We start from the raw sequence: 23,861 nt of genomic DNA on the forward strand, positions 1-23,861 counted from the left end.
TCGAATTTGTATGTATTGGAATTGTGTGGCGGGAGGTGGGTGGCATTTAACCTGAATTTCTTTGTATGTTGTAGGGGCTGTTTCCCCCATAATATGTAGGAAGAGGTCAATCTTGTGCGTTTTCCAACAGCAGGAGATTACATCTGACCGACCTGGTGGAAACAATGGATGTGTCCAAATAGGCATCAGGGCAGACAGATAGGGGGCAAACTCGTGACGTCTGTTGGCCAGATCCCATGTGATTAATGTGAAGGAGATAGAAGGGCACGTGTATGCCGAGGCGGGTGTGCAAGTTTTGGGGATCCATGGCAGGTGGGGAACAAGTAGATTTGGGACAGTGCGTTTTCTATGTCCACCCATTTCTTGAGTCCCGGGTTGAGGTGTCATGAAATGATATGGCTAAGTTGTGTAGCAAGGTAGTATTCGTGTAGTAACGGGAGTCCCAGGCCTCCTGCCTTCTTAGGTTTGGATAGTAGTGTCTTACTCAGTCTGGGTTTCCTGCCCCCCTAAATAAAGCGGTTACATCCCAATTGAAGCGATACCAGTATCCTATGAGGAATTGGAACTGATAGTGTCTGAAATAAGTCTAGAAGGCAGGGGAGAATGTTCATTTTGACCACCTAAATTCTTCCTACCCAGGAGATGTACATGGGTTTCCATTTGGATAAATCTTGTTGAATACTTGTAAAGGGAAGCCTTTACAAGGCAGCGCCGCTTTAAATTTAAGCGCTGAAGACGCCGATCTCGCCGGAGTTGAAGAATCCGGGCATTGATACATTTACCCCCTGATCAGGGTCAATAAGTTCAGCCAGGACTCCATTCATTCTGTTGGCTAGGATTTTAGGGAAGAGTTTGTTATCAGTGTTGAGGAGAGAAATTGGGCGGTAATTGCAGCAGGCAGTGTGGTCCTTGTTTGGTTTAGGTATGACTATAATTATGGAGGAAGTAGTGTCAGGATGGAAGAAGTTGCCATGTAGTAATGAATTGAATAGGTGAGTGAGTTTCTGGAGCAGTTTGGGGGCAAATGTTTTGTAATAGGACATAGTGGGTCCATATGGGCCCCGGTGCTTAAGAGGGCTTCTGAGAGCTGAGAGCAAGTTTAACCTCTTCTTCAGAAATGTCCTCGGATAGCACCTCCGCCTTATTCTGGGTTAGTGTCGGTAGATGGCAGGAGTGCAAGTAGTTGGTCGTGTCAAGGTTGTGTCGGTCAACATCCTCATGGGTTGGTAGATTATAAAGAGCCTTGTAGAAGGAACAGAAGGTCTTGTTAATTTCCTGGTAGTCATAGGATAGGGAGCCCCCAGACTCATTGCATGGTATTAATTATTTGGGAGGCACATTTGGCCTTAAGACTGTTTGCTAAGAGAGAGTCGGCTTTGTTGACTTTTTCGTAGAACCTCTGTCCCAACCAGCGGAGGCTCTTTTCAGTGTTTTCAGCTATAAGGTGGCTAAGTTTCCCATGCATGTAGGTGAGTCGAGTAAGGATCTGTAAGGAGTGAGTGCATTTGTGTTGTTTTTCAAGAGTGATGATCTGAGAGGAGAGTGAATCAATATGCTCCATCCGCTGTTTTTTATGGGTAGAGGCAGATTTGATGACCACCCTGCGGAGTACTGCTTTATGTGCCCCAGGTATTGGGGAAGTTTATGTCCTCTGTATCGTTAATCTCAAAGTATTCTTTCAGTTTGTCATTCCTCAGGCTCTGGAAGCAAGGGAGCCTGAGAAGCGCTCCATTCAGTCTCCATGTGGATCTCATGCCGCCAGTGGTAGCAAGATTAAAAATTGTCTTGGTGGCCGAGTGATCAGAACAAGGGTTGGAGTGAATCTTACCTATTAATATAAGGAAACTGCCTTCAGCATCAGCATCAGTAACTGTCTTAGATATCATGAGGGGGAATGAATGACATATCATGATAGCGGCCCCTGAGGCGTTGTTGGAGGAGAAGACTGTAGGGTATCTACTGGAGGACAGCGAGGAGTGGTATTCCTTTTTGAAGTGAGTCTCCTGCAGGTATACAATATCGGCATGGTATTTGTTAACATAGGGGTGTAAAAGTGACCGCCTTTGAGGGGTATTCAGCCATTTAACATTCAATGATAGAATAGTGAGAGGCATGAGCAATTCTATAGTTAACTAGAGAGGGTAAGGAAGGTAATGGAGGCAGGTTGTCGGAACGAATTAGGGCTTGGGTTCTGTGTGAAGGGGGGAAACAAGCAATAGGGAGAGGGATCAGTGGGGTGGTTAAGGAGAGTAGTCAAAGATTCCCTGTTATGGAGAAGTCCAGTATCAAGTGGGAGTCCAAGGCGAGGGACTCAAGGTCGGGACTGTAAACCGCACTCAAGGTGGATCAGAAAAGGATATACAGTAAATGAAAGTGACTATTATAGTCCCTGTGTAGTGAGGGTATGGCAGCGGCCAGGGACAGCTACCGCCATCCAGAGCATTCAAGTGTATGTCAAAGTCGTATAATTGGATGAACGAAAGTATATTGGTTAATATTGTTTTACCGTGCGTTACACGTGGTATGGCGCGATCACGCGGTAAAATACGCACGCACACACTCGCACTCTAACATTTAGCTATTTATATATTTCATATTCATATTGGTTCCGTTCTACAGTGATTTATGAGCATATAGTATTTAGTTTATTATTAGTTTATATATTATGATTATATGTACACTTTAGTGTTATTTGAGGTTCAGGTTGCAGGAACTGTGCCATGTTTAGTATCATTTTAATCCCCTATTCATCAGCAGTTGTCCGGTGTATTCGCCGAAGAGATCGCACATTGCATACTCTAGTTAATGATGTTAGGGAATAAATGTTTAAAGTGATACCAACTGTAATATGCTAACAGACTAGTTGAAACTGGATTCTTGGCAGGAACGTCGGAGCACATGCCCTGGAGAGATGACCCCCACCTTTGGATATTTTGGTTTGAACTGGCCTATAACCTGCAGTCCTGGCCCTTCCTGAAACCTGGACCAATAGAAGCAAGCCATATCATCTGCATTGTTTTCTCTGTAACTCTGAGTGTATATAATACAACTCTAACTGGTACCACGTCAGTCATTCTCTGACCACAGTATTCTGGTGTGAAGTACTGTAAGCTGGTACCAGTGGAGCGCAGCTTAGCGAGCGCATGCGGGCGCGGTATGTATGTATCTTTTTGGTATTGGCTGTACTGTATTATAATTATGTATTGAACTGCTAAATTTTGCGTCTGCTAAAATAAATTACTTTGTGCTTTGGAAACATCGCTTAGACAATGCTTATTTGAAAATGATAGAATTACTTTAATATGTATATAGTTGACAGCATAGGTTATGGGGTCAAGAGTATGAGAAATAATGAAAAAAACATTGTACAATTACAACAGTATAGCATGAAAAAAAAAACATGGTTGAAAGAGGGTTCCTGCTCTAGTGGAAGGGGCTAGGCAGTAACACAAGACAATGGAGTCCATTGAGGGTAAACTTCAAACGTTTTGGGCTTGTGTAGATTTTTAGCATGCATGTCACCTGTGTCCCGGCATTATTTGTTAGTTCCAGCGGTACTCTCTGTGCCGCATATATGGTGATGTAATGTTTTTGTTTATAAGCATATATACTCTGGCGCTGTGTACGGATCGTATCTAACATGCTGGTTCATTTTTATTGTTGGGATTGCACATAGAATCTGCTTACAATAAAGTTTTTTGAATTTTCGATCCCGCGCCTGCGCACACTGTGGCGGACTGTGCGCATGCGCCAAAATGGCGTGCGGACTCGATATAAAGCCGGTCAATCCGGTGTTATATATCTCTGTGCTCCTGAGGAAGTCTTGTGATCATCAAGACGAAATGCGTCGAGCCTTTCTGTTGATCAGCTGTACCTGGTGAACTATATGTGAGTTCAGTATTACTTTGTTTATTAAAAATTTTATTGCTCTTTACAATTGTATCCCCTTCCATTTATTATACCGCCGCTGGAAGGGTGTCCATTGCACGAGATACAGCTGCTTTTAAAGAAAACATCTTCTGGCTATTATGCCCATATCCCTGGGTATCCATTGTATGAGATACAGATGCTTATAAAGAAAACATCTTCTGGCTATTATGCTCATATTTCTGGTACGCATATGAATTATTACCTATACATAAAGTGGTGTGTGTTTTCCTGGGCTACGTTGTTCTTTATATATACCCTGGTGCATTCTTGAATATCACACCCTTTTGAATATTCTGTGGTGTTTCACGTGGTGCATTATTCTTTGCATTACAATATTATACTATGTTTGCCTTTCTCCACGCCTTTGGATTGTTCCTGAGTTGAGATCCAGTGTTACAACTCCCTAAGAGGATCCACTCAAGTCTAGATTATACATCTTTACCTGACGGTACGCATATATATACATATTTTGTTCCTTGTTGTCCTGGTATAACACTATGAGGCGCCCCGCCTGTGCTTTGTTCTAGTGTGTATATATATATATATATATATATATATATATGTATTGTAACAAAAGGAGGCATTTAGCTGGCAATATGCAGAGAAAGCAGGGAAGTAGAGTAAAACATTTGTGCAGTAATGCACCTAGATTGAATGTAAAGACTTATGATGTATGAAAAGCAATAGTTTAAGTTTGGTTAAACTTACATGATTTGAAATCCTTCCTCTCAGCAAACTGACAGGGTGTGTCTGTTAGTGCAAACAGAGCCAGGGATAGGCGTTTCCTTTTAAAGAGAAGGTGGGTGTGTCACCTGTCCATCAAGCTAAGCCTGGGGGAGGAGTATCATGTATAAAAGCTTGTTTGTATCATTTGTGCACTGAGACCAACGCTGGGGAAGCTGGCTGGTCTTGAGAGAGCTGAGCTATGTCTAGCTAGCGTTTAGGGTCTCCGAGAATTGCTGTGAAATCTGTACGGTGTCAAAATATTTTACCATCCTGACAATAAAACTACATAAAAAGGAAGAAGTTGTTCGCGTGTGCTTCTGCAGTAGCGGGCTCTTGCCACAATATATATATATATATACACAAATTTTTTCAGTAAACTGCTGGCCACACCCACATTAGGTTCGTCACACCCACTTGTCAAATGCCACTCCCACTTAGATGATGGGCGCCGTTGCCCTGTCTAGCCAAGGGCACCAAAATGTTTCGTTACGGCACTGGTGGATGGTGCTAAGTCCTGAAATATTTGTAGTTTGGAGCCTTCAAAGAAAATAAAGTTAGAGTTCCTGGAGTTCAGTGTGATCTTCTCACTTCTATAACCTTTGAATCCAACTCGTGTGTAAAAATATACATACCTGCTAAGGTAACTAATGTAAACAATGAGCATGGAATCTAGTTTAAAGCACTCTTATGAGGCAGAACAAATATCATATGTAGAATAGCTTCTGACATTGTTAGGAAATGCAGATAGTAAGTTATTTTGATCATATTGGTGCCTTGTTTGGACAACAGAGATCACATACTGTATAATTAACATGCTTAAAACCTCCTAACCTTTTGGTTTTCAAAGTCCCAAACAATGTCAAATAGTCCATATCTCGTAAGATCCTGCACCAACAAATTAATAAAAACATTGCTTAAATACAAGATAACTCACTTCTTTTGTAATTGTTTGTATAAATACGGACTTATCAGTCTTTTATTAACATCAGCCACACAACCAAACTAATTTGCAAAAAATGTTAAATCTTATTACAAAGCATATATATTCTTCATTTATATTATTCATAAAGCAATTCATGTTTGCTGTTTAAGTGTATTATATGATTTGTATTAAAAGAAAAAGCATCATTGAATGAACAAATAATGTTTTAAAGAAAAGGGCGCAAATTAAATTTTCGCAGGGGGCCGCCCGAAGTGCTAGCACCTGTCCTGCCCTTATTTATCACACTGTGCCCCTTCTGTATCACACTGTGCCTCCAGCCCCCTTCTGTATCACACTGTGCACTTCTGTATCACACTGTGCCTCCGGCCCCCTTCTGTATCACACTGTGCACTTCTGTATCACACTATGCCTCTGGCCCCCTTCTGTATCACACTGTGCCTCTGACCCCCTTCTGTAAGACACTGTACCCTTTCTTTATCACACTGTGCCCCTTCACACTGTGCCTCTTGACCCCTTCTGTAACACACAGTGCCCCTTCTGTAGCACACTGTACCCCTGGCCCCCTTCCGCATCACACTGTGCCTCTGACCCCCTTCTGTAACACACTGTACCTCTGACCCCCTTCTGTAACACATTGTGCCTCTGCCCCCCCTTCTGTAAGACACTGTACCCTTTCTTTATCACACTGTGCTCCTTCACACTGTGCCTCTGGCCCCCTTCTGTAACACAAAGTGCCCCTTCTGTAACACACTGTGCACTTCTGTATCACACTATGCCTCTGGCCCCCTTCTGTATCACACTGTGCCTCTGCCCCCCTTCTGTAAGACACTGTACCCTTTCTTTATCACACTGTGCCCCTTTACACTGTGCCTCTGGCCCCCTTCTGTAACACACAGTGTCCCTTCTGTAACACACTGTACCCCTGGCCCCCTTCTGCTTCACACTGTGCCTCTGGCCCCCTTCTGTAACACACAGTCCTTCTGTATCACACTATACCCTAGCCCCATTCTGTATCACACTGTGCCTCTGGCCCACTTCTGCTTCACACTGTGCCTCTGGCCCCCTTCTGTATCACACTGTGCACTTCTGTATCACACTGTACCCTAGCCCCATTCTGTATCACACTGTGCCTCTGGCCCACTTCTGCATCACACTGTGCCTCTGACCCCCTTCTGTAACACACTGTGCCTCTGGCCCCCTTCTGTAACACACTGTGCCTCTGCCCCCCTTCTGTATGACACTGTACCCTTTCTTTATCACACTGTGCCTCTGGCTCCCTTCTGTAAAACACAGTGCCCCTTCTGCAACACACTGTGCCTCTGCCCCCCTTCTGTATCCCTCTGTGCCCCTTCTGTAACACACTGTGCCCTGCCCCTCCCTTTTGTATCACACTATACCCTAGCCCCATTCTGTATCACACTGTACTCCTGCCCACCTTCTGCATCACACTGTGCCTTTGACCCCCTTCTGTATGACACTGTACCCTTTCTTTATCACACCGTGCCCCTTCACACTGTGCCTCTGGCTCCCTTCTGTAACACAAAGTGCTGCTTTTGCAACACACAGTGCTTCTGCCCCTCTACTGTATAACACTGTGCCCCTTCTGTATCCCACTGTCCCCTTCTGTAACACACTGTGTCCCTGCCCCTCCCTTCTGTATCACACTATACTCTAGCCCCATTCTGTATCACACTGTGCCCCTTCACCTTTACACTGTGCCCTATTTATATATTTTCTTTCAAATGGATGCTGACGACGGCAGCAGGACCCATTATTAGCATGGGCCCCAGTGGCATGCACTGGCAGCATCACCAGTAGCACCACCACTACTTCAGTGTACTACACAGTGGTAACCCAGTCTGGCTTGACTCCATACTATGGACTGGGAAAATTGGGTACTTGAGTATATTTGCATCAGTAAAACAAATCGCAGTTCAGGTAGAGGCAAAGTAAAAATAAATCTCAATAGACATACAAGGGACTACACCTAGGACAGCTGCTTTACCGATGAGCCTAAACAACAACAGGGCCCCATTGTATTTGGGGTTTGCGCCTCCTCCACTTATTTACCAATCAGACAGCAGCCAAGTTCTCTGCTTTTGAGAGACTTACTCCAGCAAGACATTGATATGTCTCTCTGGCTTTTGCTAGTATTTAACTCACACCAGTATGTTAGGAACCAAAATCTCCAGACATCACCACGCAAAAATCTCTTGGGTACTAGTGCTTTTAAACAGGGGCCTTATCCTTTGCCTCCCCTATGAGAGACAAGTTCAGATTTCCCAGTCAAAGACAACTATTGAGCACCTTAATTGATAAGGGATGTCACAGAGGCTACATGCACACATGGGAAGGTTTTAAATGGAACACCCTGAATGTAAATTTGTATCACTAGCTTAGGGACTCACCTACAGGAGATACCTTGACGTCCGGCAGGTGAGCTTAACCCCAATATAGCTATATTGTGCACAAAATTCTCCTTTATGTTTATGCTGACACAGTGATTTTTAAATTCTGTTTGTTTCTGAGCGCCGGACAACATTTTTCTTTTACATGCACACTCTGCCTGCCTGCGAGTTCACTGCTGTTATCAGCTCCACCAAGTTGGGAAGTGGGAAGTTTAAGACAATGGAGGGTAAGCACAGAAACAATGGGGCAGGTAATGGTTTGAAAGGAGTTTGCTCTTTAAAATCATTGGTCCTAAGCACTTATCCTTTCCTATCCACCAGAAGCTCCTCTTTGGGACTGGATTGAACCTGGGCATACACAGTAACTGCAAAGCCATGGCACATACAGCATAAGAACACATTTTTACAGTAAACAGTGCACTTAAAGAAATAGCAAGTTACCACCTATCAATACAGTACACAAAACCTAATTAGTGAAATGAGGAAGGCAGAAACCTGGTGGGCTTTTCTTTTATTATGGGTACCCAGTGCCCACCTTTTGTCACAAGTAGGCTGGTAGCTAAAGATCCAATAAACATGGCAGCCCTAAACACGATCCATTGAATGCATTCCCCTATACTATTATCAATACACCGATTGGGTAAAAATAAATTTTATAGGTAAACATAAAAATATGTTTTCGCTTTCTAATTGAATTGGTTTACTTCCACAGTACACCTCCACAATCAAGTTTTATTAAAAATGTTCTATTGCCTACAATTTTTATAGGGTGAAGATTAATATAAAATACTTCAAGTCTACAACACTGAGGTGGAGAAAAATCATTCCAGATCCCAGCACCAGGAGGAAAAGACATGTCAAAAGTGCAGTTGGTTACTCTGAACTGGGGTGCGAAACACTCTGAGTGGTTGCTGTAAGCAGCATCTCCACTTTTTCAATCCCACAGTTTAGTAAATATGCCCCTAGGACATGGTGTATGAGTAGTAAGTGAAACACTGCAGGAATCAGAATGATTCTGGTAGACTTAATAGAAAAGTTCCCCTTGCTAGTAATTAGACTAGTCAGCTGTAGTATTATAAATTATATGAGGGAATAAGTAACTAATATGAGAGTGATGTAAATAATAAACAATAAAATGACACTGTTGTTACCCCTACATGGGTTAATTTTAACTTATTATTGTTGAGATTTTTAAATAAGATGTTTAACATTATAAAAATTTTCTGATTAAAAAATAAATAAAAAGTAAAATAAACAATAAAATACTTTACCAGACGTGGAAGGCAAGCCCTTCCTCCCTACTGCCCCAGCTGCAGGACAATAGCTAAGCTTTTTCTTGGAGGCCCAGACTTGCCACTCTGCGGTGATCATGTAAGTTCTGCCAATGTTTTGGTTCTGATGCTGTTTCTCATTTTACATAGTTACTAAAACATTTACTAAAATGCATATTAGATGCTATTTTCCATTTCGGAGTCTAGAAAACACATTTGTGAGCCAATTTGTGAGTTTAGCCACACCTAAATATATGAGAGCAACAAGGGACAATTGCATAACATTAAGGGCTAGATTTACTAAGCTGCGGGTTTGAAACAGTGGGGATGTTGCCTATAGCAACCAATCAGATTCTAGTTGTCATTTTGTAGAAGGTACTAAATAAATTAAAGCTAGAATCTGATTGGTTGCTATAGGCAGCATCCCCACTTTTTCAAACCCGCAGCTTAGTAAATCTAGCCCCAAGAGGTCTATTCATTAAGTGGGGAAGAGCCTGAAATCCAGCAAAAGTGACGGAAAAAGACACTTCCACCTCTTCATCCCATTTAACAAAAGCTTAACACCACTAGCTTTTCACCGCCATCCCTAAAAACTTACCATTCTAAGATGGCGTTCCTTACCTTTTCTAATGTAGTGCGGTTGGTCCCACTGGAGGGGATCCTCTTTGCGGGCTGCATGCTCCTCCCCTTCTTAGGCCAGAGTTGACTTTACTGTGCATGCGTAATGAAACATCAGTGTATGCGCAGTAAGTTAACTTCTTTTCTTGTTGAGATGTTGACATGACAAGAAAAAAATAGTAGTTTTCTCACTACTTATCAGAAGCAAATATACTCTGTATGCCAGGCAATTGACATACACCACTGATTTGACCCTTCCTGTAGCATTTTAACCACTGGTCTAAATCCCATTCAGCAGCATCTCCAAAAAATCGTTAGAGGAAAATTGTGCCGTGACATTCTGCAATAAGGTTTAATGGATATTATGGGAACATAATTACATAATTACAGATATTCCAGTTATGATTTTTATGACATAATAATCCTACAGGACAATCACTAGTGTGCCCCTAACAAAAGACAAGAATATGCTGATACGTTGTACATTGCATTGCTATTGCTTTCTCTGTTCGGCTGCTGGACCAGCTGAGTCAGAGTATAAGTAGACAGACGATCCTGACTTACCTACCAGCTGTACCACTCTCAATGTAAACCATTTTAATCTCTAAGGGTGCTTACCTGACTGCTGTCACCAATAAACTAGCAGTCGAATGAAAAATTTAAGGGAGCATTCAATCCAGTCTTTGTTTTCTTTAGGAGTCAAAAGTTAGATGTTGTTGAAACACTTGCTTTCCATTTACCACCCTCCTGTATTTTGAGATTGCAAGTAAAGATATTGTCCAAGTAAAATAGTTACACGATGAACTGAGCTTTACTGATTAACTCTCTTAAATTATTCTGTGCTATAAAAGAAAAGATAACATAAAACACATTGAGGGTCACGGGTATGAGCCACAAAAAAGCAGAAATACACGACATTCATTTATTTAGATTTTTACATTACACTTTTTGTTCAAGCCTTGTGGGAGTGAGTGGCATCAGGACAGCCTTTATTTTACTTGTCATTTTTTCATGTTTGAATGTTTTTATTTTATGGGTAGTTCTGCGCATGTTCAGTGAATGCACTTATCCACATCAAATATACCTGATACAAAATACATCCCACTGAAAACATAGGGTAATTTGTGATTATAAATAAATGTTGATGATGATGATGATGATTATCACTACCTTCTGCGCACTTGTAACAAACCAGTCCTTATGTGGGGGAAGAGGCTCTTTAGCCACCTGCTAACTGTCCGGAATGTAGAACGATCTGCTGATATTGACACAGCCGACCCTGGAGGCACAGAGTCTAACACACCTCTGGGGGTAAATGTCTGAACATGCGGGTTCTTCAACACCCGCGTGTTCAGCGTGTTCGGCGATTAAATTTCAAGCGACGCTGCATTGTAAAGGGAAGTTTCCCTTTACAATGCAGCGCTGCTTGAAATTTAATCGCCGAACACGCTGTACACGCGGGTGTTAAAGAACCCGCACGTTCAGACATTTCTCCTCTAAAATCAAGTCCATCCGACTTGACATCTCCTCCTCCACTCTCTCGTCCACCCCCCCTACTCTTCCGTCCTCTCCCCCTAGCCACGTTTCCCTTCACTCCTTCCGCCCCACCACGGGTGAAGAAGTCCACTCCCTCATCTCTTCCTCCCCCCCTTCTACCTGTCCCCTGGATCCTATCCCCTCCCACCTTCTTTGCTCCCTTTCCCCCACCACCTGTTCCCACCTTGCTCACCTCTTTAATCTTTCCCTCTCCACTGGCATTTTCCCCTCTTCCTTTAAACATGCTCTCGTATCTCCCATTCTTAAGAAACCTAATCTCGACCCCACTTCTCTCTCTAACTATCGCCCCATATCTCTTCTCCCCTTTGCCTCCAAATTACTCGAAAGGCTCATCTGCAGCCGTCTCACCTCCTACCTTTCTGTTCACTCCCTCCTTGATCCTCTCCAGTCTGGTTTCCGCCCCCTTCACTCTGTCACCACCTCTGGGTCTCTCTCCCCCCCTTCCACCCTTTCAGTCGGGGTCCCACAGGGCTCTGTTCTTGGACCCTTACTCTTCTCTCTATACACCTCTTCCCTGGGTGAACTCATCAGCTCCTACGGCCTCAAGTACCACCTTTATGCTGATGACACTCAACTCTATCTCTCCTCTCCTGATCTCTCTCCCTCCCTCCTCTCTAGGGTGTCCGCCTGCCTCTCTGCCATCTCCTCCTGGATGTCCTCTAGATTCCTCAAACTCAACCTCGCCAAAACCGAACTCATTGTCTTTCCTCCCCCTCATATTTCCTCCCCCTCTGACCTCTCTATCACTGTCTGCTCCTCCTCTATCTCCCCTGTCCCCCAACTTCGCTGCCTCGGTGTCATCCTCGACTCCTCTCTCTCCTTTGCCCCTCACATTCTCTCTCTTGCTAAATCCTGCCGCTTCCAGCTGCGTAACATCGCACGCATTCAGCCCTTCCTCTCCTAAGATGCCACCAAATGTCTTATCCACTCTCTGATCATCTCCCGCTTGGACTACTGCAACCTTCTCCTCCCTGGCCTCCCCCACTCTCATCTCGCTCCCCTTCGTTCTGTTCTTAACGCAGCCGCTAGGCTTATCTTCCTTTCTCGCCGCTCCTCTTCTGTTTCCCCCCTCTACCTAGCCCTTCACTGGCTCCCCTTCCCCTACAGAATCCTGTTCAAGCTCCTCACTCTCACATACAAGGCCCTCACCAACTCCACTGCTCCCTACATCTCCAACCTCATCTCTATTCACGCTCCATCCCACCCTCTCCGATCTGCCAATGACCGTCGCCTCTCCTCCCCTCTGATCACCTCCTCCCATGCGCGTGTCCAAGACTTCTCCCGCGCTGCCCCCCTCCACTGGAACAAGCTCCCTCCCTCCATCAGAACATCCCCTAATCTGTCCAGTTTCAAACGGGCTCTAAAAACCAACCTCTTTCTCAAAGCCTTCCAGTCTGCCACTTAACTTCCTACCTTTTTCTGCCTCTCCCCCCTCTTCCCCCTCCCCTGACTCTGCCCCCGTTCCCCCTTCTCTCCCTCTCATCCCTGTGTCTCTCTGTCTGTCTAGCCCTCCCCTTAGATTGTACGCTCCCTTGAGCAGGGCCATCTCTCCTCCTGTTTCCTACACTTCTAACTCTGCTCTCCAGCTACCTTTCCCCCCACCCCTCTGGGGGTCTCCTCGTCATCCGCGCCCTTCCTCTTGGGCTCCAGCGCTTGCTGGTCTTCCCTCCCCCTCTCTCTAGCTGTGCTTTGAGCTTACTGAGTTACTGTGCTTACTGTTTACTGTACCGTGCCGTCCCACCTTGTTTTGTACTTGTTTGTCCCTGTACGGCGCTACGGACACCTAGTGGCGCTCTATAAATAAAAATTAATAATAATAATAATAATTGAAGAGGTGAAAAACAATACTCTGGCAAAAGTAAAGAAAGGGAGGTGCCTTATATAGGCTGAGTTAGCCCTGATAGGATGAGGAGAGGGATTGAGGTAGTCAAGTGCACCTGACCGCTGACATATCGGGTGGAGAAGCGTCCCATTGCCTAGCAACGGGATGCACCTACAGCGCATGTGCGCCCAGCGAACCCGGAAGTCTGTCCCATCGCTAGGCAACAGGACGAAGTCCGCCGTAAGAGACAGCCGTCCATCCCCAGCACCTTTGCACAGTGCGGGGACGGCGCCTAAGAGAAATATGCGCATGTGTAACTTGACTTGTTGGTTCATGCATTCACAGTGGAACTGAAAGCCCAGACTAGACCCCCTTAGGGTGTAGTCGGTACTAACCAATCAGAGTGGCTTACTCGCACTCTGACCAATCAGAGCAAAACCTCTCTGTTTGGTTAGCTACTGACAAGCCAGGACACATGTCATTCGCGACGGGATCCTAGGAGAGCCATCTATGGGTTTTATTTTCCCCAAATGGATTAAAACCAAGAAGACAGAAGAGGACCGCATCCATGGATTTAGGTCTGTAAAATATTAGAAAATGAGGGTGGTGCTTGTAGTTGTATAAATGCCAGCATGCTCTGTCAGCCATGGGTATGCTGGCACTTGTAGTTGTAGTAGCCTCAAGTTCAGTTTCAGTTAAAGAGAATGCCTATAAGATATATAATAGGTGGTATTCTACAGTGTCGGACTGGGGCATGAAGGGCCCACCGCGGGACTGTAATGCTAATAGCCCACCAGAGGGGGTGTGGCCAGTCATTATAGAGGCGAGACCAGGCACTAGACAGGGAGGGGTCAGCCCACGAAGGACAGCCAGCACCATAGTGTTGTATATAAAGAATGTAGTGTGTATATAAAGAATACACAGACCTGTCGCTTAGATTAGGCAGAACAGTCACCAAAAATCTGGATTGTCCCACTAGACCAGGCTTGGATAACCTGTGGCACTCCAGGTTTGTGAAACTACAAGCCCTAGCATGCTTTGACAATATATAAAAATAGACCTCATGCTCCTTAAACTCAGCCCCACATTCAATTAATAGCCCCCACAATAAAAATTAAATTGCCCCACCTTCACCCTACAAACATAATAGCACCCATTATTTAGCCACCACCTACCACACACACATTACACTGCCACAAGCCCGCTGGGCCATCACACACAAATTACTGTGCCCCTTCATCACCATGCTGTGCCTCCTTATGATCACACTGCGCCCTCCATGCTGCTTTTGCCCTGCCCCCTCATCACCCTGTGCCATGCTGCTTTGGCCCCCCTTCACAACCTGCCATGCTGCTTTGGTCCCCCTTCACACTCTGCCATTCTGCTCTGGCCCCCCTTCACATTCTGCCATGCTGTCTTTGCCCCTTTTCACTCTCTGCCATGCCCCCCCTTCACTTTTGCGCCATGCTCCCCCTTCACTCTGCGCCATGCTCCCCCTTCACTCTGCGCCATGCTCCCTTTTCACTCTGCTGCCATGCTCCCTCTTCACTCTGCTGCCATGCTCCCCCTTCACTCTGCTCCCCCCTTGCTTCTGTTTCCTCACTTACCTTTTCTATCGGCTTGTTTCTTCTATTCTTTCTTCTCTTCTTCCCTAATCCTGTCTGTGGCGCTCCTCACTGAACATCGGGCATGATGACGTTACGCCCGACATTCAGTGCGAACGGACCAGAGAGAAGTCTGGGGGTGCCGTGGTGACGTGAGTATTCTTTTTTTTTTTTTTCATTTTCCGCTTCCCCCACCGACGAAGAGGGGAGCGATCAGGGTCGGGGCCTACTGGTGGATAGCCCGGTCCCCTGGTGGCCCAGTCCGGCCCTGGTATTATATACTGGATAAACTATATACTATGTTCAAAACAGAGAGAATGTAAGAACTATTTGAATCGCTTGAACATTTTTTGTCCACCGTCTCTCATTCAGTGAAGTCTTTGGCCTAGATTTACTAACGATCAATTTTGTCTTTTCCAGCAGTTTTAAAGCCAGATTTACTAAAGGGCAAACTGCTGTCCAAACGGCCAGATTTGTATTTTTTGCAAACCACCACTTTTCTACTCGCGATGACTGTTTGAACAGTGCGGATCATACAAACAACCGGATTTACCAAGCAGAGGTTTGTAAACCACCATTCAAACAGCCAAAATTAAATAGGTGGTTGTGAATGGCGAGATTGAGCAAACAGCATACTGTTTCTGCTATTTTGCCATTCTGAACATAAGAGAAAGTCCCATTGAAGTTTAAATTATGTTTTTTATTTATTAATTTATTTTAATGTTAGTTAATTTTCCATTTGTTTTTTGTTTTATTTTGTTTTTTATTTTACCATGGTTTTTTTTGCGTTTGGAGACCTCATGTGCAACTTTGAATATTCAGTGGTAATTGTCAGACAGCTGTCAATGCGTAATTTTGCAATGTTTCTTGAACGCAGTATAATATTATAATAGTGTTTCACAGCCAGGGAAGAAAGACTGTTTGCGTTTATATGTAACAACATTTATTGTGGTACCAAACCTAAAGTATAAATTAATATTGCATAAACGTGCACTACAATGGACACACTCAATTTGTGATGTGTGCAGGGTACATCTAACATAAGTACACGAGGCTGCAAATATTACAACATTTTACAGATCGCCAAGTAATGCACATTGCATGAATAACAAAGAAATAAGTTGCAGGTTTTTTTTAACCAACATACATTAGGCTACCTACACCTTTTGGCAGGTACATCAGAGCTTCTGGAGACACTCTCTCCTCTTCCTCGGCCACCCCTGGTGCGAGTACCTCTCCTTGGCGGAGTACTTTGCATGGAGCGCCCAGGCGTACTAGCCAAACTGCTTTCTCCCGATGATATTGGCAAAGGTAACCTTGCCGTTATGTCCTGGTGAGTTTGGGCTGCCACACGATTCACGTTAGCATTGACCTCTTTTACTGTTGTGTGTAAGGCCTTCACAGCAGCAGTCATTTGGATCATAGTTACAATAGATGACTCTATAGCCACAGCAATACGATTTAAAGCAGAGTTGTCCAGCACGCCTGTAAATGTGGCCCAGAAGGAGTTTTGGTTGTGGCAAGGGGGCAGCGCTCTTAATGGAAAAAAAAAATCCTGCAAAAAAAAGAAAAGAAACTACTTACCTTGCGGTCACGCGGTCACGTTAGCTGGTACTCCGGCTCCCTCCCTTGTCTCCTCCTCCGTGCGGTGCTCGCAGTTAATGTCGGGTGTGATGTCATCACGCCCAACATCCATTGCGGAGCGCAGCACAGAGGAGAAATCCACGCAAGATGAACAATCAGCAGCACAAAATTGGAGAAAAGAAGAGAAGAGGACAGGAGAACAAGCCGATTAAAAGGTAAGTTAAGGGGGATTTTTTAAATTATTTCAAGGGACGCTGACCAGTGAATAAAAGTCACCTGGTCCTGGAGCATCATGGACCTTATCTCCCTGCTACATACTTCTACTTGTATTACTAATGGGGCATTATATATTATTCTCTAAGTTGTTATCCCTTAACTAACATAGTGGTGTAATTATCAAAACAGGTCACAATTTGGGGTCACAGTGGTGTATATGTCAGGTACCGCAGGCCTGGTCAGGGCACCCTGATATACAATGCCTGGCTTAAATGATATTGCATCGAAACAATACAAAAAGTGATTATAGTATAATAACTAGAGAGGATTTTTTGAACAGGGCGATTGAAAGGTAAGTATAGGGGGATTTGAAAAAAAAGTGATATCTATATATATCTATATCTATATCTATATATATATATATATATATATATATATATATATATATCACTTTTTTCCCTCATATATATATATATATATATGTTAACTATGTTTTCTATGGTTTTTTGGATGATCAGCTATCGTTATTGTTAGTGTATCTTATGTGCGGCCCAAACCAACTCGTCGTCCGCCAGTGTGGCCCAGGGAAGCTAAAAGGTTGGACACCCCTGATTTAAAGCTTCTGGAATGTGGGTGTTAGTGCAGTATGCATGCCTCAAATGTGCAACAATATGCAACATATGTCTTGTTTGGGTCTCCATGAACTGTGATTGCTGGACCAGAAAATTGGTGGTTAATTGGGCCATTTCTCGCCCTGTATTCAGTTGAGGAGGTGTAGTTTGCTGCTGTTGTGTCTGATCTGTAGGGGCAGTTGCTTGTTCCTGGTGCCTAGACACGTGGACATCCACCACTTCTAAGGTTAATAATGTGTCTTCTTCTGTGTCATCAGGAGGTGACATCTGCGATGGATGAGAAGGACCTGCCTGATATGAGGATGTTCCTGGTGAGAAATAACCAAGGTAACTATATTGGAACTCACATGTTTGATAATAGCATTTTTGACACAGGCCTCCAAAACATAACATTTTTGAAGTACAGAATCTTTACCAATCTCTATCTTCCTGACTAGTTGTCATATATGACATTCTTAAGGATGATAGTCATCTTTCCTTGTATTGAAATCTCATTTATCCTATTTGTTAGGGGGAGGACAGTGAAGAACCAAAGTCATTTTTACCCAAAAAAGGAGGGTGCAGCCAGCAAAATGTTGCAAGAGGGTGGAGGGGGGTAAACTATTACACTTTTCGGTAAGCCTCAGTGTACATCCAACTGTAATCACCAAAGTTATATCAACCAACCTATTTTACTTTGGTACAAGCATTTAAAAAATAAAAAATGACTAAAAACAATCTTTGTTCTGCAAACAGGCTACACTCACCAGCTTGCTCTTCACAGTCAGAATCCCTGGTAGAAAGTGGAGGACTAGATTTTGGGCTCGGAGTGGATTCTCCTACAGACAAATCTGAATGTGTTACAAATTGCAAAAACTGCATTGACAATAATTTAATCATGTATACTGTGTACTTTGATAATGTGCGTTTAAAATAAAAAACAAAACAATTTAACTTGGATGTTTCATTGCTAAAGACTTAGAGCAAAACTTGAAAACAACTCACCACTTGCTTGTCCAAAAGAGGGTGCATCTGTGTCCTGGACATTCACACCTTCCACAATTTTGGGGGGCAGTATCTGCCGCAGCTCCTCCTCTTAGCTTGTATACTCCACACGAAGTAGTGGCCCACCACCTGTGCCTCTTGCTGCACCTCCTCTCCTCACCCATTTTCTCTTTAAGCTGCCTCTTAATATCAGAAAACTGTTTGCGGCAGTGAGCCACTGAGCGCTTTAAAAGTCCCACACGTTCATGGCCTCACATATGTTGGCCCATAATTGACCTCGCTGTCTTAGCGGAGTACGGGCTGCAAGGTTCCCTAAACTTATCTCATAGCAGGGAACAATTTTGTGCACCAACACACAATTTTCATCATGTGAAAATCTAATATTACGCCCTGACTTTGTCTTCCTCCCCTCTCCTGTCTCCTCTAACCCTTCCTCACTTTCCAGCTCCAACTCCCTCTCCTCACCCTCTGCCCCCCTCCTATCTCTCGCTATATTCCAAAACACTTAACAAGAAACAAATAACAATAAAGTACTGGCAAACACAAAGGACTAACTATACTAACTAATCATGCACACACAACACACTCACACACAAGAAATACAAACAAAGGACTAGACAATTACAAAAAACACACAACAGAAATTAAATCAGAAAATAAAACAACAACACAGGACTATTCACAGTCCAAGCAGAAATCTCAGCACAAAAACCCTCCAAACTACGTCACTCACAAAACCACTACCTCCAAGCTCCTATCTCTTTCCTCCTCAAAACCCTATCAAAGAAAATGAGGAAGTGCACTGGATTATATAATGATGGTGATGTAAAATCTAATGGGAAAATAGCCAATAGGAAAAAGTTAGGAACAAGCTGCCTATTTAAAAACCCCGCCAGTAACACAAACAGCCGCGTTTTAAAGTGAACTCGCCGAGTTTTTAAGCAAAGCTGCCGGCGGATTTCAGCCTTACATACCGCCATACATTGCTGCCAGTTTCAAATTGAACCATTAAGCCGCCCAATAGTAAATGCGTCGGCTTGGTCACCAAAACCACCGGAAAAACGCGGCGATACACGGCGGTTCTAAACCGCCGCCAAACATGATTCTTAGTAAGTCTAGCCCTTTAGGTCTAATTCCCAAGCTTTGGTGAACTTGGGTAAACCAGGAAAGAGATTGTCGATTAACAATTTATAAAGCAAAGATATAATGGGCCTGATTTATTAAGGAACGGTTTTGTGTGTATTATCCACAAAATCACTCTGCGCATGCCCAGAACTGGCTCATATGCCACAAAACGCAGCCATGTTCAATTCATCTTCAAGCACAAAGGACGCTTACTGCTGTCTATGATTTTAGGGAGGGAACTGGGTGGGGAAAGGGCATTTGGTCATAGTCAATGTACATTAAGGGAGTGCCAATCATGAGTGCATACAGCAGCATCGGATCCAAGCTCTGGGTATCTCAAAAACATGTTTTTCTGTCGTATCTCTTGCTCCAGCTACAGGGCCAGACTAAGGGGTATATTTACTAAACTGCAGGTTTGAAAAAGCAGAGATGTTGCCTATAGCAACCAATCAGATTCTAGCTGTCATTTTGTAGAATGTACTAAATAAATAACTAGAATCTGATTGGTTGCTACAGGCAACATCTCCACTTTTTCAAACCCGCAGTTTAGTAAATATACCCCTAAATGCTGATGACGGTTGTGTATGCGGTGTATGCTATCAGTAGCAACTGTAAAAATGTATTTTATGTACAGTAGACATTTATAACATCCTTATAAATGTATTTCATTGAAAGAGAACAAAAACGTTTTTAATTTTTTTTTAAGATTCTATTATTAATTAATATTATTACCAGGTGACATTAATTTAATCTTTCAATTGTTTTGTGTGCATTCTTTTGCAAGTTTATATTCCACATAGGGATTGGACGAGTCGAGTTCGAGTCAGTGTGCTGCCTGTATGCACAAACACTTAGATAGATCCGTGTGTGTGTGTGTTTTTGTGTGTGTAAGGAATTTAGATTGTAAGCTTCAATAGGGCAGGGACTGATGTGAATGGCTACATATTCTCTGTTCAGAACTGTTGTAATGTGACTAGTGATATATGTATATGAAGATAGATAGATAGATAGATAGATAGATAGATAGATAGATAGATAGATAGATAGATATGGCACACACACATTTTGTATGAGGATGAGTTTAATTTACCATTTTATGCCAAGCACACAGGAAATAAAATAGCAAGCTACACTAGTCACACAGAAAAGACAGGAGAACAGAAAATGGCATAAGGATAGGTACATCTGTACCAGCCTCATCTCCTCTGAATGCTGCTTTCATCCCTGCCTTCTATGTGACGGCTGTAACTCCACCTCACTGCAACTGACTGTCTCTGTGTTATTGGTGGAGTGTCCCTGCTGTGCATCACCTCACTCCCTCTGTCTGATAGGCTCCAGCTCTGTCTCTGTGTTAGCATGGTGACTGCGTTCTTCAAGCCAAATTCTCCTCCCTTTGTGTTCAAGCATTGGTTTAGTAACAGGGTGGCTAAACAGCTCATATTGCGCATGCACACAGAATGGATGATAGGGACCAACAGCACAGAAGTCAGCAGCACTCCATCCTACACATAGAATGCTGAATAGCACTTCAGCACCACTGAAGCTGGACAGCATCCATCAACATTATCCTCTGGAAAGCAATCAGGATTACTAAAGGATATAGGGCATTCAAAGCAGTACTGGAAGCTACTGCACTTGGTCTGAGCTCTTTGAACACTGAAATCTGCCAAATGTCAAATCAATTCTGAGGTTACACAATCTTGAATTTCAGCCTTCTTGGGAACCATATGGACAGACGCCATTGCCTGAGAGAACATGCTGGTGGCAGCTGTGTGGGAGACAGCCAAAAGCAGGAACGCAGGTAGCAAGAGCAGTTTACCCCAAATTCTGCATGATTCACCATCTGCAAGCTCTGATCCTTGTTATACACTACCATGCCTGTTCTCTTACCATATTTCCTCCATTTACTGGACTGTCATTCATCAATGTCTTCTGTTCCTCCAAGTGTGTTTATCAATAAAACTCTTTCTTCCATCAGTGCCACTCTCTACCACCCTTATTATCTGTCATATGTAATCATTTTATTCATTTCTCAAACTTGCTGTGGTTTATTGACCATTTGTTTCATCTACATTACATTAACTGTTTATTTTTCCATTCACTATATCAAATGGATAATGTATTATTATTGCTTCTATCCATACATTTCAGATCTTAGCCCACATCTCACATGTACATTAATACCAAATTTATGTTTGTATATGATCTTATTGTATTCTGTTCCCTAATCATATCACTTGTAAAGACATATAAAGTTAAAAACAGCTGTAAAATAAATAAACATGTAATAGTTTGGCGTGAATCTCTTTCAGTGTAGTCAAGCAATGTCTGTATCCAAATAATACAGCATAAAAATCTAAAACGACAAATAATCTTTTCAGGTCAGTTTATAATTGGCTTTGTGTAAAACCAACACCTATTTCAACTTAACGCAGTCATGTGACAATCTGTAAGCCAATATTTATCTAAGGCCTTGTACACACAGGTGTTTATTGAAAACAGCTTAAAGCTAATTCTGAAAGATTGTTAAGCGTGGTATAACGCTATTGGTCAGCAAAATATATGTAACTAGACCCATACACACGCACTTTCTGACAAAACTTCACTTTGCATAAATTTAAATGTTGCCCAAAGCGTTAAACCTCTGTAAAATGCAATGGAGGTCTATGGGAACACTTATTAAGTGCATGCACTATGCAGCAGAGAAGCTTTGAGACGTGTTAGTCAATGTTCTGTTAAAACGAGGACAAAGTACAAGGTCTATGCTTTTCACTGGCGTTGCTTTTCAACACCTGTGCATAAGCCCTTATCACGCAAGTTATAGCATGACATACATACAGTATCTTTTATATTACAAAGCAATACAAGGCACCGCAATAAAATGTTTTCTTGTTTAAAAAGCATACATTCACAAATAAAAATTATACAATTTTACAAGCTAATAAACATATTGAATTCAAACTTTCATGTTTATTAGGACTGATTAAAAAATTATTCAGACACTGCTTTTGACAAAATGTTATTGTAAGAAGCATATTATAAGTGAACATTTTGTCCTGAAAAGATAGCATAACTTTTACATTTAAAAATTCTGTTAATCAATAAACTGTGTATCTTCATATTATGAATGATTTAAATGACTTAGCACGTTATCAGTGCTAAGTCATCAGTGTTAAGCTACAGAATTTTTAACAGTGGTACTACGCTGTAAATGACTGTTATGTTTTGTAGATTTTAAAAGCAGGTCAGTCCTCTAACTGCTGTAACCAGTTCAATAATTAAACTCGAATTACTATCTTAAGTGGAGAAAATGTTTGTTCTACACTTTAAAATGGCTCCAGAATGGCTGTGTGAGCAGAAGAGTCAATAGGAAGTGTGAGCAGAAGAGTCAATAGGAAGCCGCTGTGTACAATATTGCAATACATTGGTTCACCTGCTCACACGCCCTCTGAAATGTCACACAGCCTTGGTTTTTAGCTGGAGCTCTGAAACTAACCAAGGGTCCGGGGAACAATGGCAGCTGCAGGGAGGGGATGGAGCCATATTGTTCCTTTCCTAGGTGGTAGTGCAGCTTTAATCTTTCTTCTCATGTACAACATATTGCATCTACACAAATAACTTCTGCATAGTATAGAGCAGGGGTTGGCAACCTTTTTCTATCGGAGTGCCGGCTAAAATCTAGTCAAGCCCAGGTGTGCCAGTTGTGTGTGTGTGTATATATATATATACACACACACACACACACATACATACATACATACAGAGCTGCCTAGAGAAATTCATGGCCCCAGTACAGCAACTCCATGGGTCCTCCCTTATAGTTAAGCATAGTGAAAAAAATGATGTGCCGTCGCTTTTTACCATGCGAGTGGTCGTACAATTGGGGGTGTGGCAGTACATCATTGGGGGCATGTCTAGCAGGTGAAAAGCACCAGGCCACCCTCTTACAGAACAATGCCCCCTTGCTCAGCAGCTTTGCTCACATATGTCCCCTGTGCCCACATGCTTTAATCACACGTGCCTCCCTCTGCCCACATGCTTTAATCACACTTGCCCCCCCTCTGCCCATCACCTTTAGTGACACATGCCCCTCTCGATCACACCTTCTTCTTACCTTATTCTCCACTGGACAGCATGGGAAGATATCCAGCAGCCCGCCGAGTACCATGTAACCACTGCAGTCACATGACCTGGCGTCTGAAGATACCTGAGCTGAAGGGGATTTAGCTACTACCGATCCCCCCCTGCACTCAATACATTTTTTTTTTAAAAAGTACTTTTAAAATATTATTTCTTTTTTCAAAATTAGGTCTCCAGAGGGGACTCGGGCCACCAAGCAGGCCCAGGCAATTTGTAGCCGCCCCCTCCCCTCTCGGCGGCTATATATATATATATATATATATAATTATCTCTCATTTTATGAGGCTAATATCATATTAAC

General features: G+C 43.1%; 1 protein-coding gene across 2 annotated transcripts in view; it reads left to right on the forward strand.

The window, feature by feature from the left end:
- The first annotated feature begins 20,831 nt into the window (after positions 1 to 20,831).
- DISP2 (dispatched RND transporter family member 2) overlaps positions 20,832 to 23,861 on the forward strand; it is a 48,630-nt gene continuing 45,600 nt past the window's right edge. For both annotated transcript variants that reach the window (XM_075193277.1, XM_075193278.1), the window contains exon 1: positions 20,832 to 21,221. In XM_075193277.1, the coding sequence (XP_075049378.1) occupies positions 21,148 to 21,221 (74 nt within the window). In that variant the 5' untranslated portion in view covers positions 20,832 to 21,147. The remainder of the gene's footprint in view (positions 21,222 to 23,861) is intronic.

The sequence above is a fragment of the Mixophyes fleayi genome, chromosome 12 (genome assembly GCF_038048845.1).
Source record: "Mixophyes fleayi isolate aMixFle1 chromosome 12, aMixFle1.hap1, whole genome shotgun sequence".
Lineage (NCBI taxonomy): Eukaryota > Metazoa > Chordata > Amphibia > Anura > Limnodynastidae > Mixophyes > Mixophyes fleayi.